The 15,788-nt window shown below is 36.5% G+C and overlaps 2 protein-coding genes across 2 annotated transcripts in view; one reads left to right on the forward strand and one right to left on the reverse strand.

The window, feature by feature from the left end:
* TRMT13 (tRNA methyltransferase 13 homolog) overlaps nt 1-5,484 on the forward strand; it is a 5,821-nt gene extending 337 nt beyond the window's left edge. Inside the window, exons 2-11 of the mRNA XM_033067526.2 lie at nt 127-173; nt 252-318; nt 1,143-1,205; nt 1,320-1,389; nt 1,827-1,933; nt 2,225-2,392; nt 2,667-2,739; nt 3,379-3,453; nt 4,336-4,750; nt 5,063-5,484. Coding sequence (XP_032923417.1) covers nt 127-173; nt 252-318; nt 1,143-1,205; nt 1,320-1,389; nt 1,827-1,933; nt 2,225-2,392; nt 2,667-2,739; nt 3,379-3,453; nt 4,336-4,750; nt 5,063-5,258 — 1,281 coding nt within the window. The 3' untranslated portion in view covers nt 5,259-5,484. The remainder of the gene's footprint in view (nt 1-126; nt 174-251; nt 319-1,142; nt 1,206-1,319; nt 1,390-1,826; nt 1,934-2,224; nt 2,393-2,666; nt 2,740-3,378; nt 3,454-4,335; nt 4,751-5,062) is intronic.
* Nucleotides 5,485-5,523: 39 nt separating this feature from the next.
* On the reverse strand, nt 5,524-13,232 carry LRRC39 (leucine rich repeat containing 39). The gene is made up of 8 exons (XM_033067527.1): nt 13,080-13,232; nt 12,129-12,234; nt 10,629-10,785; nt 9,918-10,054; nt 8,342-8,487; nt 7,787-7,939; nt 6,639-6,778; nt 5,524-5,608 (listed from the first exon to the last, which is right to left on the reverse strand). The coding sequence occupies exons 1-8, from the start codon at nt 13,202-13,204 to the stop codon at nt 5,553-5,555; spliced, it is 1,020 nt and encodes a 339-aa protein (XP_032923418.1). The 5' UTR covers nt 13,205-13,232; the 3' UTR covers nt 5,524-5,552.
* Between the last annotated feature and the right edge of the window lie 2,556 nt (nt 13,233-15,788).

The following is a 15,788-nucleotide window of genomic DNA, read 5'->3' on the forward strand; positions in this document are numbered from 1 at the left end:
TTTCTCCGTTCCGGTTAATTCACCTATTCTGAATAGGTGTTTTATGATGCTGATGCCCCTCAACAGCTTCTTTAAAACACATCACTGAATGCATGCTGAAGTGTTTTCTGAAACTTTTTTAACTAGGAACAAAATGACAGAAGAAGAATTCCGTGCCCTCTTGATCCAAAACAGTGAGTATATGTAAATGCTTTTCCCGTTCTTTGTCAGTATTCACATGAAGCTTACTTTTCTCTCCATTTGGCTTTCAGCACTGTATATGAAGACCAACTACAAAAGCATTTAAAAAAATGTAACTCAAGAGAGAAGCCAAAGCCCGTAAGTGCAGTGTAATTTCAGCACTTCCTCTCGGATTTAAGACCTTAAACGTTAGAGCCCTGCAGAGAATTTTCTGTGCTGACAGCAGCTGTGAGCTGCAGGGCAGCAGTTCTAGCAAAGCACTGCTGTAAGGTAGGATGGAAGCTCTACAGGCAGGTGCTGAAATGCAACTCACACTCCAGTCCCTTCATGTTCTCTGCCCCTTCTCATTGTAAATTGGTACAATTTTTCAGTTCTTGGTTACCAATAAAAATGTAGAATTCACTTTTCTCAGAACCACACCCAGGGAACAGGCTCTCACAATGCCATTCATTTCAGAGGCTGGGTGAGAGGTTGTCCTGAGAAAGCAAAACCTGCAGGGAGGCTCTGGGTATTCCAGCCAAGTGCCCACTCCAGTCAGGCTGGCAGTGAGCCATGGAAAGCTTGGCTGGCAGCTGAGGGAAGCAACAGGACATGTGTTTGAACAACTCCTCTGAAAAAGCAGAGAATGGTTTCTTTATGGCCTGCCTTTCCACCTTATTAGAATTGCACCTTTAGTGTTCCCTGGGAAACCTGAAAATGGGCTCCAGAATCTGTCTAGTAAGCACTGACTGCTTAACTCTTATGAACATGTTCAGTCTTGTAAAACTGTGTCAGAAGTTGGGAATCCTGAATCCTGGCTGGGATTCAGGATCAGACTATATGAAGAAAAATTACTTGGAAAATCTTACTTTGCAGTGGATTCCTATTGCTACATACCTTACCATAAGAACACTGAAGAATTTAGCTATTTGCTTCCTGGTAATTAACTGAATGAAATTTCTTATATTTTCTTTTTTTTAAAGGTCTACTTTGTTCAAGATATTAATGCTGGTTTAAAAGATGTAGCGGAAATACCAGAAAAACAAGTGAGTATTTGGTTTTAGGTTCAGTCCTTACATGTTGCAATTTATGACTACAAAGAAAGAGGAAATTTCAAAGGACTCATATTTACTGGTGTCACTTTCTTTTTCCTTAAAAAGGTTCCTCTGTCTTCACTATCGATTGAAGAGCTGCAGAACTTAATTATCAAGTTGAAAAAAGCAAGTAATGGTGAGCTTAATACTAAATACTAAAAATAAGATGTTTTGAATTGAATTGATTAAATATTTCATTATTATTTTTTTTCTTAGGTAGCTATCAAAATATGAGATAAATGCCATAAACCACATCTGAAATAATTAATCAGGCAGACCTCCAATAGCTGAGTTTTAGTCCAAAAAGTAAAGTAGATTGAAGGAATGATAAAACTCCAATCCTGTATTCCCTTCCTTTTTTTTTTCTTTCTGTTTTCCTCACTCAGGTATCACTACAGATAACAATATGGCTCTGTTATAAACATATGATGATAGATTTATGCTCCCAGCAGACTGTTTTGTTAGTGCTACAAACTGAGCTCATGTCATAGTTGTAATAAATAATGTGTGTTACAAACTAGGAACCCTTGGAAACTGGAAAGCTATACCTAAAAGTTTTGCATTTACCTCCAGGCCTGGAACTTCATCTCAAGGAACAAATACTGTCCCACCAGGCTTTACAAGAAGCCTTAAATGACCCAAAGAATGGGGAATCTGCTTTCAAACACCTGAAACAACAGGTTTTGTCTGATTTACTAATAACTATAGAGGGGTTTGGACATGGAATTGTGCTGATATAATTTGAGTGACTGGGTGCATAATGCCAGTTGCAGAGGAAATCTGATATGGTAAAACAGAAGGTATAATCCCTTTCCTCTGTACACACATCATCTTTTCCCTAATCCCTCACTGAAAGGAAGGCTTAAAAAAAGTCTTCTGCAGTTCGGTGAAGGAATAATTTTTCCATAAGGCTTTACAAAACACAGGGTATATATTTTCTCGGTTAACAAATAATCTTTTGATTTTTGTAGGCTTCTATTTTAGGTAACATGGAAAAATTGCATTTACTTGGTCCAGGAAGGTGTTTTGTTGAGTTTGGAGCTGGGCGAGGAAAACTGTCTCATTGGGTTGATATTGCCTTAGAGAATGTTGAAGGTGTTCAGTTTCTGCTTGTGGAAAGGGCAACCACAAGATTCAAGGTAAGAGGGTATTGCTACATTAGTAAAGTGTAATTTTTAAACCATTGCCATTGAAGCTGTTAGTATTTAATTTTTATCCTCAATAAATTTGAATTTTACAAGTTATATATGCCATACTTCATCAATAGCAAATTTATTAGAAACAAATCCTTATGTTTAACGTTGGAAATTCACAGATGTCAGCTTGACAAGAAAAAAGTCTGACATTATGCCTGGTGCAAAATTATAATTATTAGTGGCCAGCCTTTTGTAATCTCTTGTTCTGTTTAAACAGGTGGATGGAAAACACAAAAGGAGAGATTCTATATTTGAGAGGCTTCAAGTAGACATTCAGCACTTATGTTTAAGTAAGTTCCTACTTGGCCTGTGTCATTCTGAAATAGAGGCTTATTTTTAAATTTTGAGTTGGGGTTCCAGTCTGTTTGTGTGTAAGACGCTTAGCTGTACTTAGTTCTGAAGATTATTCTTAGTGGTTACAGGGAAATATTGATGCTGTGTATATACACATATATACTCACAGCCATGTGTATATAGGAATATACATAGGTACACTTATATACATATTTTAAATGGAGTTTGAAAGTTTTCTACTTTTTATACACTCATAAGACATCATTACAGGTCAGAAGTACCATAACAAATACATTTTGAAGGTTTTTCTGCACCATCAATGGTACAGAATTTGTGGGAGCACCTGCCAGCAGGAGATGCATTTATGTCGTATTTGCCTTTCACAGGCAGTATAGAAAGGCTGAAATGGTTAAATGTGTTTCCCAGACACAGCATCCTAGTCTTTGAAATTGTCTTAACAAAAGACTCCTTCACCTGAATAGCTTGTAACTGAATGTGCCAATCACTGTAATTTTTAGTAGTGGTAAACATTTATTTCTAAGTTTGCTGAAATTACATTATTCAGAGAAAACATAGAGGTGCTGGGGTAATTGTGGATTGAATGGGGGTTTTGTTGATTTTTTTTTCCCCACCAGATAAGGTACCTATTTTGGAGAAGAAAAGACTACCAGTGGTAGGAATTGGGAAGCATTTGTGTGGAGCTGCGACAGGTATGAATTACAGATGTGTGAACTGCAGAAAGTCAGGACACTAAACCTTACACTCTGAATAGACTGATCTTCCAAATTGTCCTTTTAAGCTCTTCTTGCCCTCTAACCCTTTTTTGGTGAACACAGTAATTATATTCTGAATATCTCTTGACTCCAGTGGAACAGTAAAGGGATAATAGATAAAAGGGTACTTTAGGCAGAAGTGAAGCCTTTCTAGGCTTGAACAGATTAGAACTGAGAATAATGTATGGTGGCAAGGGTCATGTATTTGAGAGTACTTTCTTTAGCCCAGTTGCCTCTTCTTTGAAAAACTTTTCTTTCTAAATTTTTATTTGCTATCTGAATATGCATCCCAAACACAAACAAGATTGTGTTTCTGTCCTGATAACTTTAGGCTAATATAGTTTTTCTAATGTTATAAGGCTACTATGTGAAGAGAAAGACATCTCAAATATGTCTTTATAGGTAGCATGACAAAGATGATACAATTAATCATTTAAGAAGTACGTGTGCATATTAAATAGATTATGTTCTAGATATCAAACTTTTAGAGCAAATACTTGTGTGTTTTACAGAGAGGAGATTTTCCTACAATATGCCAATTTGTTAACCACACTATTTTAAATTCACTTTTGCAGAACAAGTATTTCAGAGGATAAGCTCTTAGAAGCTCCAGAGAAACCACATATAGGGTTTTCATGTTTTCAAAGCATGTTTGTAGTTTTTAGTTAACATTGAACTTGCTTTTTGGCTTAGTTTGGGATGTGTAATTTTATTTTTCTTTGTGGGAAGCACATTCCCAACCATGATAGAGCCTGTATAAATAATGGCATGGTGTTTATGGGTATTTTTTGTTGGGGGGATGTATTTGTTTGTTCCTAGATCTTGCTTTGAGATGCTTGGTTGAAAGTTACACCACTTGCTGTGATAAAGAAGATGAAGAGCCTGCACCAAAACGCTGCAGGGCTGCTCAGACAGAGGTGGCTCCTCAAAAGTCTGCTGGTAGTGAAAGCACCACAGAAGACCATAAGCTTGTAGCTGGAATTGTTATTGCTCTGTGTTGCCATCACAAGTGTGACTGGACACATTATGTAGGAAGAGAGTTCTTTAAATCAGTAGGACTGGGACCAGTAGAATTCCATTATTTTCAGAGAATGAGTAGTTGGGCCACTTGTGGCATGCGAGAAACCACAAGCAAAGCTTCTACAAGTGAAGACAGTGAAGATCAGACTAATGACACAGAGGAACATGAGCAAACACTCAGCAGGACAGAGAGTGGCTCTGATACTTTACAAGGGTATGTGCTTTTTTCTTCCTAGCAAATGGCTTCCAGCAGAAAAGCTATGTATAGTGGCACGTTACATTGTTTTGGGTCCTCAAAAGGACTCACTTTGCAGAAACATTTAATTACTAAACTTATAGAAATATTTTACTTTAAAAATACAGTTTTCACGGATGTACATTTCAAAATATTTCAACAGTCATGCTTGCCTGACTGAAATAAACTTTAAATTATTTCATTATTTTTTCTAAGCTTAACTACTAATGATAATTACCAAAACTATTTTCTGACAGCTGTTCATTCCTTCCTTCCCTTCTCTGGAACTAGGATCCTGAGTGTTGAGGAACGAAAGGAGATCGGTTGTCTCTGCAAACGGCTGATTGATCACGGGCGGATTGAGTATTTACAACAACAGGGATACCAGGCTGCACTGCAGTATTATACAGAGTCTGCTGTGTCCTTGGAGAATGTCCTGTTGACAGCTGTCCCAAATCCTTCTTTGATACCAGAGCCAAATGTATGACAGGAGACAGATTTGGAATTGGTAGGGGAAAAAACCCTAGAAAACTCATCTGGATTTTTTTAAAAAAACTAATTCATTTCTTACAAAAAAAAAAAACCAAAACCACCCTTTTATCATCTTTCCTGTACCCAAGAAAGGTCTTATATTTTCCAGTTTCACTGGGAATTACAAATACGCAAACCAACTCTCATCAGTGAAAAAATAAAATCCCTCAGAATATTTGAAACCTGTTGTAGCCTCTTTGCTGTGAAGAAGCGTGCTTGATTTTTTTTCTTCCATTCACAGTTACATTCTTTAGTCATTAGGATCCACAACAGGAGGAGAATCAGAAGTACAATTTTCTACATTTCCTGAAACACAATAGGTTAAAATAAGAGAAGTTGACATACTTTATTTTCACTTTGAAGTTCAGAATAGCTTTGTCTTTCCTCTTAAACTATTTAAGTAGGCCTAAGTACTTTCATCAACCTGTGCTGCTAGGGAATCTATTCAGAAAGAAAATTTATGTCTAAAGTGTCATCTTGGTATATTTTTTGCTAATTTGGTTATTCATTCATGAAATATTGATAAGAAAAAAGCTGGCTTAGTGTTCCAAATCAAGAGCATTACATTCATTTTTTAAGCCTTCACAAAACACAGAATGAAGATCAGAGACGTTTTATATCTACAGTGAAGCACACGCTGCACCTAACAGCTGCCAACTGAGTATCTGATCAAAAGTGCTTATTTGAGTCTCTTACTGCAACATTAAAGCTGTTATCCCAGAGACAATGAACAGCATATTTGAGAAATGGGATGAAATCAGGGGTGTTTTGTTTAAGTGACTGGATTTTGTGTCAGGGAAAGCAAGTTTTGAGGAACATCTGTTTATCAGCTGTTGATAGTTCATTGCTAAAAGATGTATGTTGGGAACATACATAGAGATTTCTGTGAGATACAGATTTCTCCCTTAATCTCCATCTGGAAGTACCATCTGGACAACATCCAAATACAGGAAAAGTTGAACTTCATGAATTAAAGGATGCTAGAAGACCTTCACTATGCAAACTGATTAAATTGCAAATACAAAAGACAGTCATCAGCTTCTCTTTATCCCTGTGTAGGTAACTCAGGCACATTTATTATAGTGCTCCATGGTTCTAGTATGTTCCTACCAGAATCTGTGCTGTTTGTTGGAGATCTACTGTGCCAACTCCTGTTAAAAGTGCCCCTGCCCTCAGTAAAAGCCTGTTTACAGATTTCTTTTGGAAAATGTTACTCATTTTTTAAGAAGGTTATTCATGTTTCATTTCTATACGTATCCTAGATTTTATTTATCCAGTTTATCCCTCTCTTCCTCACTGGATTGTGGGGAGATCAGAATTAATAAAAAAACCATACCTGTTTTCTTGAGTGACTCCTGGATATACAAGTGCATGAAGTCAATGCCAAACATTTCCTGTTGCTCCTCCTCGTCTGTGTTCTCACATGGAGGGAGTGTTACCTCAAGCTCCAGTGGGTTGTCTCTGAAGTTGACAAATCTAGGAATTCACCAGAAAAGGTTACTCATGCAGTAAGTTTTGTCCAGAGAAATTATTTTGAAATAGAATTAAGATTTCTCAAACATTATTTTAAGCCAAAGAAAACTAAGTTTTTATTATACTAAACTCAGCACTCTATCAGTAGTATTAAGCAAGCTAAGAAGATGCTTTATAACAGTAACTGATTGTGGTGGGGAAAAGCATTGTGGTGCTCCTCATTTTGTCTTCAGTTTCTGACCCACTGTCAGATGTACTGAGCTTTCACAAACAGGTGAATGGATGAAAACAGTGCAAGTGGCTCCTCCTAGCTTGGCAGGGCAGGAGCCAGTCCTGTCTCTGTTCTTGTTCCATCCTTGGGCCTATGCTTGTATATATTTAGTTAAGGAGGTTCTTCCAAAAAAGCTGAGAACAGGAACTGTCTTCCTGGGTTAGGCATGGTTTATACAGACCAGCATTCTTTCTCTAAAATAGCCAGCATCCAGTAATCCAAATCAAATGCTAACAACAGGAATGTTTCTGTCATGGTATACTAAGGAACGCTTCAAATTCTACCAATTAGGAATTTACATTATTTTTTATTTTTCACATCAAGTACATGACAGTTTCATCCATGTCCTTAAACCTAATGTTTAATTCTGAATGCTTGAATTTTCAATGGCAAAGTTCTACTTTTTGTCATTTCAATGTCTACCACATTTTTCTGCAAGCTCTTGCCTTTAGAGAGGCAATTATAGGGAGAGGGCTATGAAATGAGAAAACACAGTCTACTTTTCATGTGAGACTATAGCTATCATAATTTACTTCTTTAGCTAAGTTTCACTACACAAAGCTTATGTCACCAGATTTTAATTATTGTGAATCTGTGTAATTATGCTAATTTATTGTATCCATCTGTACAACTGTGGTAATGCATTTTCTTTTCCTCTCCCTTAGTATCACTCTTGTGATCTAAAACTCAAGGGGCGCTTTAAAAGTATTTTCATTTCTATTTCTGGTGTTTTTTCTTACCTCAGATTTGTCATGTCCTTCATACAAGCTGGAATATCCTTAAGTTTGTTGTTACTAAGAACAAGAGTACTAAGATTTTTCATATTACCAATGGTTTCTGGCAAAGAGTTTATTTCATTCCTTTGGAGCCATAAAGTGTGGAGGTTTTCCATTCTGAAAAATAGGTATTTTTCCAATAAATCAAGATGCGTAAAATTAATCTTCTCAGTCATTACTATAAAATTAATTTTTCAGCCACATAAAGGACTCATAATGCAACAGGTCTCAAAGGAAACACCATATCCAAGATAATCACCTAATCTAAGTTCAAAAATGTGAGAGAAAATAAATATTTAACCTTACAGTTGATACTGAATTTATTGTTAATTGAATGGATTATTCCAGCCTATCCAAAACATCACATTAGGGCTGATAAAATCTTGACTTTGGAGTGAGGTTAACATAAAAATTACCTTTTGAAGTAATTAATTAGAATTAATATTACTTAGAATTAGTATTAGTTAGAGTTTCAATGCAGTGGAATTGAGACTAAGATGAACCCTGAGCTGTTTTTACCTGTCAATTGTATCAGGAAGCTCCTGGAGTTTGTTTCCCCCCATATCTAACCATTCCAGATTTGGCATGTTGAGAAGAGCTGGAGGGATGGCAGTAAACTGATTCATGCACAAATCTATGTGTGACAGCTTCTTTAAATCACTGAGCTGAAAAGAAGGGGAGATTTAATGTAACTTTGTGTAGCTGCTGCAGCAGTACAGCAGTGTTCTAACAATGTTGAGAAACATTACAACACATTTTGGAGCCACTAAACACAGAATGGTTTTGAGTTCCAATAGTATCTGACAGTAACGGTTTTGCCAGGAAGGTAGGTGGGTTGGGAACTGATAAGGCATCAGAACTTTACCTCCCACCCAGTGAGTGCCATAACTGCTCACTACAATGCAGATATGCCCCAAGCATCAAGAAAAAGAATGTCAAAGACAGCGCTGTCCTTAGAATTTCATACACCATGCAATATGCCATTTTTTGTTAGTCAAATATTTAGATGTTTATGTATCCAATTGCATGGACTGTATTTTAGAGTGAACCATGACACCTACCATGCTGTGAAGTCTACTCATTCTAAAAATGCAACCTATATCACAGCACCTAAGTCCTTAGGTAAATCATGCCTTCAGGTGCTTTTGCAATGTTCAAGTGATACAAAGATGTTTTATAGCAGATCTGATGCAATTGTGTAAACACTGAATGCCACTCAAGTGTACATAAGCAAAGCTTCCCAATGTTCACATCACTGCAGTCTCCTAGGACAGAACTATGGATTTTATACAGTACACCCTACAACTTATATCCACATAGATTTTGTAAATTCTGGATTTTGGATAATAGTGTGTATTTCCATTTGAACATTCTATGTTGGCTATTGCTGTTTGGACTCTCTTAATTTTGCAAGGCACCGATTGCTGTCAACTATTGCCATGAGTGTTTTTTAAAAATAAATTAAAACAAGTAAATATGGTTACATACTTGTCATCTCTATCTAAGAGACTAATACAGACTCAGATCTCTCACATTTGGTGTGTTCAAAATAAAGTTCAATAATAGGGGAGTAGCTGTTTTCATTCTCTCATAATTATTTCCAACATTTGAGAACAACAACTGTTCACCTCTGCACAGGCAGTTGTATGAATCACACAATCCCTTTTCAGATCTAGCTGCTCTGGTAAAGGTGCTTACAGCTGTGGCCTGGCATATGGTATGAATTTGTACTCTCAACCATAAAAGGGAACTTCTCTGTGCTAAGGTATCAGATTCTCAGTGGAGTAAATCAGTGACGATACCCAACCTAAACAAATTGATATGGAGTGTGTCACTGCCCTCTATGCACTGCCAAGTCATTTATCTGGCCAAAATAAAGACTGGCTCCTTCAGCTACTCAAATGTATGTATGTGCTTCTCACGTGGCTTCAGCTTGACCAGTCATAAAAAAGTTGTTCACATCAGTGTTTCTGTGGAGTTCTGTGAAATCACAGCATCACAGCAAAACTAAAAACAGAAATGCAATGCGTAATGATAATTGGCTTTGGATAAATTCAAAATATGCATTAAACAAAACTAAACAGTCTGTCAAAACCTGAGGAGGAAGATCACAGATACTTCTGTTGACAGCCAGTTCCAATCTTTCCAGACTAATGCAGTTACTTATTTCCTTAGGAACAGATTTTATTCTGTTGTAACTGAGAAGCAGCTCTTGAAGGCTGGTCAGCTGGCCTGCAGAGAGCACAAATGAGAAATGTTCATGTTTATTCTATTTGAAGCGCAGTATTATTTGTTTTGTCTTATCTTTTTACTGTTACAAAAATACCCTGTGTTTTCAAAAAACAAAACAAAACAAAACAAGCAAACAAAAAAATCACCAAACTGCAAATTGCAGCACTTCAGGACTCCTTAGTACAGGACTGCAATCTAGTTGAGTGCTTTAAGGAAAAGCCCAAACCAAAAAACTGCAGCTAGGCTATTCCTGCTGTGGACTCAGAACATGAAGTCTGTTTTTCAGTATCACTTTGCTAACTGCATTCTGATGTCTAGTCCCTGCTGTGCAAACAGGTCCTTTTCTTGTCAAGGGGAGTTTTTATAGAGATATGTCTCTTCCATCCAGCCCCATTTGTAGTTTATATGCAATCTATGGTTTGGAGATCTTTATCTCACTGTAAAATTCAAATAATCTGTTTTCTTACTACCCAATAGGATTATTAGGCAGGCAAAGGGCACAAAAATTATACATTTGTGCAAGACCAATTTTTTTTTTTAAGAGCAGCTTAAAATAAAAGAAAGCACAGCTCACCAATTTCTTTTGGTACACTTTCAATTGAGTTCCGGGATAGATCCAGAACAACAAGGCTGTGAAATCTTCCAATAAACTGAGGGATTTTCTGCAAACTAGTTCTGTGAAGTTGCCATTCCTGGAGATGGATTAATTTCAATAAGCACGAAGGTAATGTCTACAACAAGAAATACAGACCAGAAGAAATTCAGCTCAGAATACAGGCTAAGGCAGAAGTTTTATTTGAAACACTAACAGTCTGTCCTTGTCCTTAAGCTATATTGTAACATGTAGGTTACAAAATTAATCCTGATAACTGTTTTCTAAAATATGCTAGAAATAGCGAGCATAACTGATACTATTTTAATATCATACATATTAAGAAAAAGTTTATATTTTGTAAAGGTTTATCAATATATTAGGCAAAGGTTCTTTCCCCAGAGGGTCTTTGGGCACTGCAGCAGTTCCCCAGAGCAGTGGTCACAGCACCAAGCCTGGTTCAACAAGTGCTTGGACAACACTCTCAGGCACAGGGTGTGGCTCTTGGGGATGGGCTGTGCAGGGTCAGGAGTTCAACTCAATGAACTCAGCATATTCCATGATTCCATGACCCTGAAGTGAACACCAGTGTGGGCTGTCATTCTGATCACAGATATAACTTGCCCACTTTTGGCTCCCAGGATTTAGATACCTGCACTACTGTCATTGACAAGTTTCAGCCTTGTTTTTGTTTCTTTATTTCTTAAAAAAAATTCAGAATAACTGAAGATTAAACTGCTTTAAATAGATTTTTGCAGATAAAAGGAGATCTAAATTCTATTTCCTATGCTGTCAAAAAAACCAGTGAGCAGCTGAGAGCAGAAAAGCTGAAAAAACTCCAATGTCTATATGCAAAGAGTTCTGAACAAGTACCACTGGCCTGCAGACCACTGGAGTATGGCTGGGTCTGGCTGTCATGTTCTGACTGGCCTCAACACAAACTAATTTTCGTCACTTTCTAGGAGATGGTGTGTGCATTTCTGCATGGCTCAGAGCACTGCTGGCCTTCACTCTGCCAGCATTAACAGCAGATTAGCCCTGCACGTGAGAAGCAACAATCTACTGGGAATCTACTGGCTCATTTTCACTCTTAGAAAGAGACAACAAACAATAAGAAATACCTTCATGCACCCAAACACAGAGGGTTTTCACCTTGATACATTTCAACAGTTCTGGTGTGTGAATGTTACATGAGAATTTACATAATGAAAATCATACTTGGCAGTGTAAATATTTTCTAATGCAGAAAAGCCTTTTGGGCTTTTTTTTTTTTTCCCCCCAGAGTAATCCTTAATACTCGGGACCAAAAACACCCAGCTTGCTTTTACACTCACAGTAGTGTGTCCCAATTCACTGTTAGCAAAGCACAGTGGGTAGTTAATAGAACAAAAATAGTACCACTCTAAGTGTAAAGTTGTAAATAGTAGTTTTCTAATGCATCAGTCATTCAACACAAGCAGCATTTATTCCTATCAACACTACCTTCCATTCTTCTTCCTCTATCCTTAAAATTGCTCTTCCACCTTCATTAATAACTTTTTCTTTGAGCTTTGCTAAAGCAGCTCTCTCCTCCCAGACAAGCAGTAGCCTACAAGGGAAAGAAGATCTGCCTGTGATGCCACAATGAATACAGCCAATAATTACTATTCTATCTATTTTCTGAAAAAAGAGACAATTCCTTTATTGTCAAATGACATTACTTATACCTGGATATTAACATACTATCAGTTGAAGAGAAGACAAGCTCTTAATGTTTGGCTGAGGTAATTTATAGGAAATCTATTTTACAACTCTTCAAATTTACATTCAGAAGGAAGATATAATTCACTTTCAACGTGTTATAGCAGGGCGACAGAATGTGGAATTAAGTTCCAAAGCACATTTTCAAGCAGTCACCTAAAATGAAAGCCTTCCATTTCACCATATATAAGTGCAAGAAAATAGGTCAATCAGCTTCTTTTAGATTGATTTCCAAAGGGGACCTAAACAAGAATTATGACAAGGTAATTCTCTTTCTTTCTGCTTGTATTCTCCATGAGTAACTTTTGAATTTGTTGTTCCATTTCAAACACACCTGATAAATTAGGAGCACCAAAAATAGAATCGGACATTTCTTAAACTTTCATAAAATTGTTGGGCAGACAGAAGACCAAGCAACCCTGTTAATACCTCAGTGGAGAAGAAAGCATAACAAATCTTTACTGGTTAGAATATTTACAGAGCAGAGGATTTTAGTATCTGAGTTCAGGGGATTTAGTCTACATACTAATATTTTTATCACAGACACTAGATAAATTCTAATCACTGGGAATCCTGCTGGAGTAACAACTAAAGAATTCGAGTCTGCATGAGTTTGAAGAAACCAGTTACATTTTCTGAAATGTAACATATGGCCTAGCTTTTCATATACTTAAAGAGCTCCAATTTACCTACCTTCCTGCAGACCTCTGCCTGAATTCCTTTTCTTTCTGTAATTCTTCATTTATCTTGTGTATTCTCACTTCCCAGAGTGTCTTCACAGCAGAGAATGTTCCCAGGCAAACTGCAGTTCCAGCCATGATCCTTTACATGTTCAGATTTGCAGATTTCAGGCTCAATGCACCACTTCAGGTATGAGTTACCAGACAGGGACAGTGATGTGAAAACTAAAATACTGCAATACCCACTTCATCAGGTTACCAAATTAGTTAATGGAAAGAACTGACAGGATTTTATTGACTGCTTTCTCTTTATAAAAATAGATAACTGCACCTAGTTAAATTTTATTAAAATAAGAAATGGTATTTTTGCAGTCTCTGCATTCTTATTCAGTGAACAACTGCTGCTCTCAGTTCCTTCCAATGGTAGGCTAAGAATTGACAATAACTATTAAATGGAGATTTGAGCATTCATTCCCACCCCAGGAAGAAATGAAGCTGTTACCTGCAATCTAAGGCAGTTCAATTCTGACAGCAGCATTTTGGCACCTACCTGATATAGACACTTGCCACTAAAGGAGCTTTGCACTTTACAAAAACTGAAGTGTTACCAGAGATCAATTAGTATATTTTATGAGCACTTATTTTCTTCATAGCTTAACTCATTACAATGTATTTTACAGTTAGTAATGCATTACCTTTGGGAAAATGCATTTAAATCCTTCTGATTTCTCTTTGAATGTTTGTGTACCCCTCCTGAGTGTCAGAATTCACATTTAAAATTAAATTCAGTCTATAATTTTGAAGTGACCTATCCTTTAGTGAGATAATTAATACATATTGCTTTGAAGAGCAGCGAAATAGAATACTGACTCATACTAATCAGGGCATCTCTCTAAAAATCATTCTTATTGCCATTACTGGAGCCAAGATAATGATATTCAGCTAAGCTTGCAGGGCTAAACTTCATGCCAGCACTCGTGTACTCTGAACACTGATGATCTGAATCCTCCCTTTCTAACTTTTTATAGACACTTGTAGTAGCAAGTAAAAAAATATCCTATATATGCTTCAAACTAAAAAAAAAAGTAAGGATAACTTTCTTCCAAAGAAGCAGGTAGGTAACAACAAAAGAGGAATTTCGTATCTTTTCGCACATATAATACGTACAATAATTGTTACAGGTTGTCTTTTAGAACCAATCTTTTCTTTCATATTTTTTCTGTTATAATTTCATGTGACCTGTATAAGCCACAATTGCTTAGTGACCATTTTTGTGTTCAAACTGTCAATCATTCTATTTTATGTTTATTATGTCTTTTGCTAACATACTTATTTGTAAAGTCTGCTTATACTAAAATAAAGTTAGAATGTGTAGGCAAATAAAATGTAAAACATCAGGATTGCTTCCTGTTGTAAAGACAGCACAAAATCAAATTATAAAGCTTGAATAAAGAAGAATCTGGTTTACTATATCATGATTCTTATGTGTTCTCTGTTAAGGAAGAATGGCAGGATTTGACAAGTGACACAAATGACAAGCCTGGCATGGCAGTGCAGTCTGGTCTGTGGGTTCCTACAGAGGAACTGGATTTTTTCCTGTAAAGAGAGGACTGTATACTTTTTCCCTCCCCCATATAATGTGATTACATTTACTAGTTCGAAGGATTAGCTTCTCTTTCAGTGGTCATCAGAGTAACTACCCTTCCCAATCCCCATTCCAATATACTACAGCAATGCTATGTATGCATGAGGTTTTTAGCTCTAGTCACTGGTTACAATTCAAATTGCCTGATTTTTTCAAGATTAAATTTATATTGAGATCAAGTGATTAACTAATCTATTATATCTTGTTGTTTAGAAATATTTTTTGAACTACAAGCCCTTTTAGGTAGAAAACTAGAAATCTTTTAATATAAATTTTGCAGAAGAGAGACATTTGCTAATAGTTGTACTACCAAACCCAGTATCACATTATACAGTCAAACCAATACTTAATTCTAGTAAAGCTTACTCTGGGCAATTCTCTATTGCATATTATTCAACAAGTACTGCCTTAGAACCATGAAATATCAAAGGATCTAAGTATATGACTATTTTCAGGATGATTTCATTATATAACAGGATTCCATCAAAAAGGTCTTGTTCTTAGATCTTATTATTCATCAAGAAAATAAAAATAATTCTTGCCATCACAGCCAACAATTCACAAGTGAATTCCCAAGCGTGGCTGTACAACTGCAAATTCACTCCCAAGTAATCAGATTTCCCAACAACTTCATCTCCAAGTATCAGCAAGAGTTTAACAAAAACTTACCTCAATTATTTGGTGTTTTCAAGGATTTTCTGTGACTCATTGCTTTCTGGACAAGAGTGGAGATAAATTATGAATCTTGTCTGCATTACCAAAGCCATTTAAAACTCTCACTCAGACTCCAATGCAATGTCAGTCTAGTTCTAATTTTAACCTATGCTGAGAATAGAAGGCATCACATGAGGCACTTTTGCAACCCCCCTAAGCATTTACCACTGTTAAAGTCTTCCCAGTTTACTGAGTGTGAGGGCTCCCCTAAAATGGACTCCCATTAACAGAAATTGTGAACAAGAAGAACGAAGGAATACTTGCTATGCTACACAGTAAGTTTGTTTTGAATTAAAAATGACAATTAGAAATAAAAAAGGCCAGTATTGAATTAAAAATGACTGCTTTCTTTAGTGATGTTTC

Source organism: Catharus ustulatus, chromosome 9, assembly GCF_009819885.2.
Source record: "Catharus ustulatus isolate bCatUst1 chromosome 9, bCatUst1.pri.v2, whole genome shotgun sequence".
Lineage (NCBI taxonomy): Eukaryota > Metazoa > Chordata > Aves > Passeriformes > Turdidae > Catharus > Catharus ustulatus.

Excerpts from the sequence above, each read along its gene's own strand:
- LRRC39 (XM_033067527.1), bottom strand. The coding sequence starts at position 13,204 with ATGGCTGGAACTGCAGTTTGCCTGGGAACATTCTCTGCTGTGAAGACA. Across the intron at positions 12,235-13,079 it reads AGGCAGAGGTCTGCAGGAAG|GCTACTGCTTGTCTGGGAGG; the intron begins GTAGGTAAATTG and ends TTTCCCTTGTAG. Across the intron at positions 8,488-9,917 it reads TCTGTGATCTTCCTCCTCAG|CTCAGTGATTTAAAGAAGCT; the intron begins GTTTTGACAGAC and ends CCTTCTTTTCAG.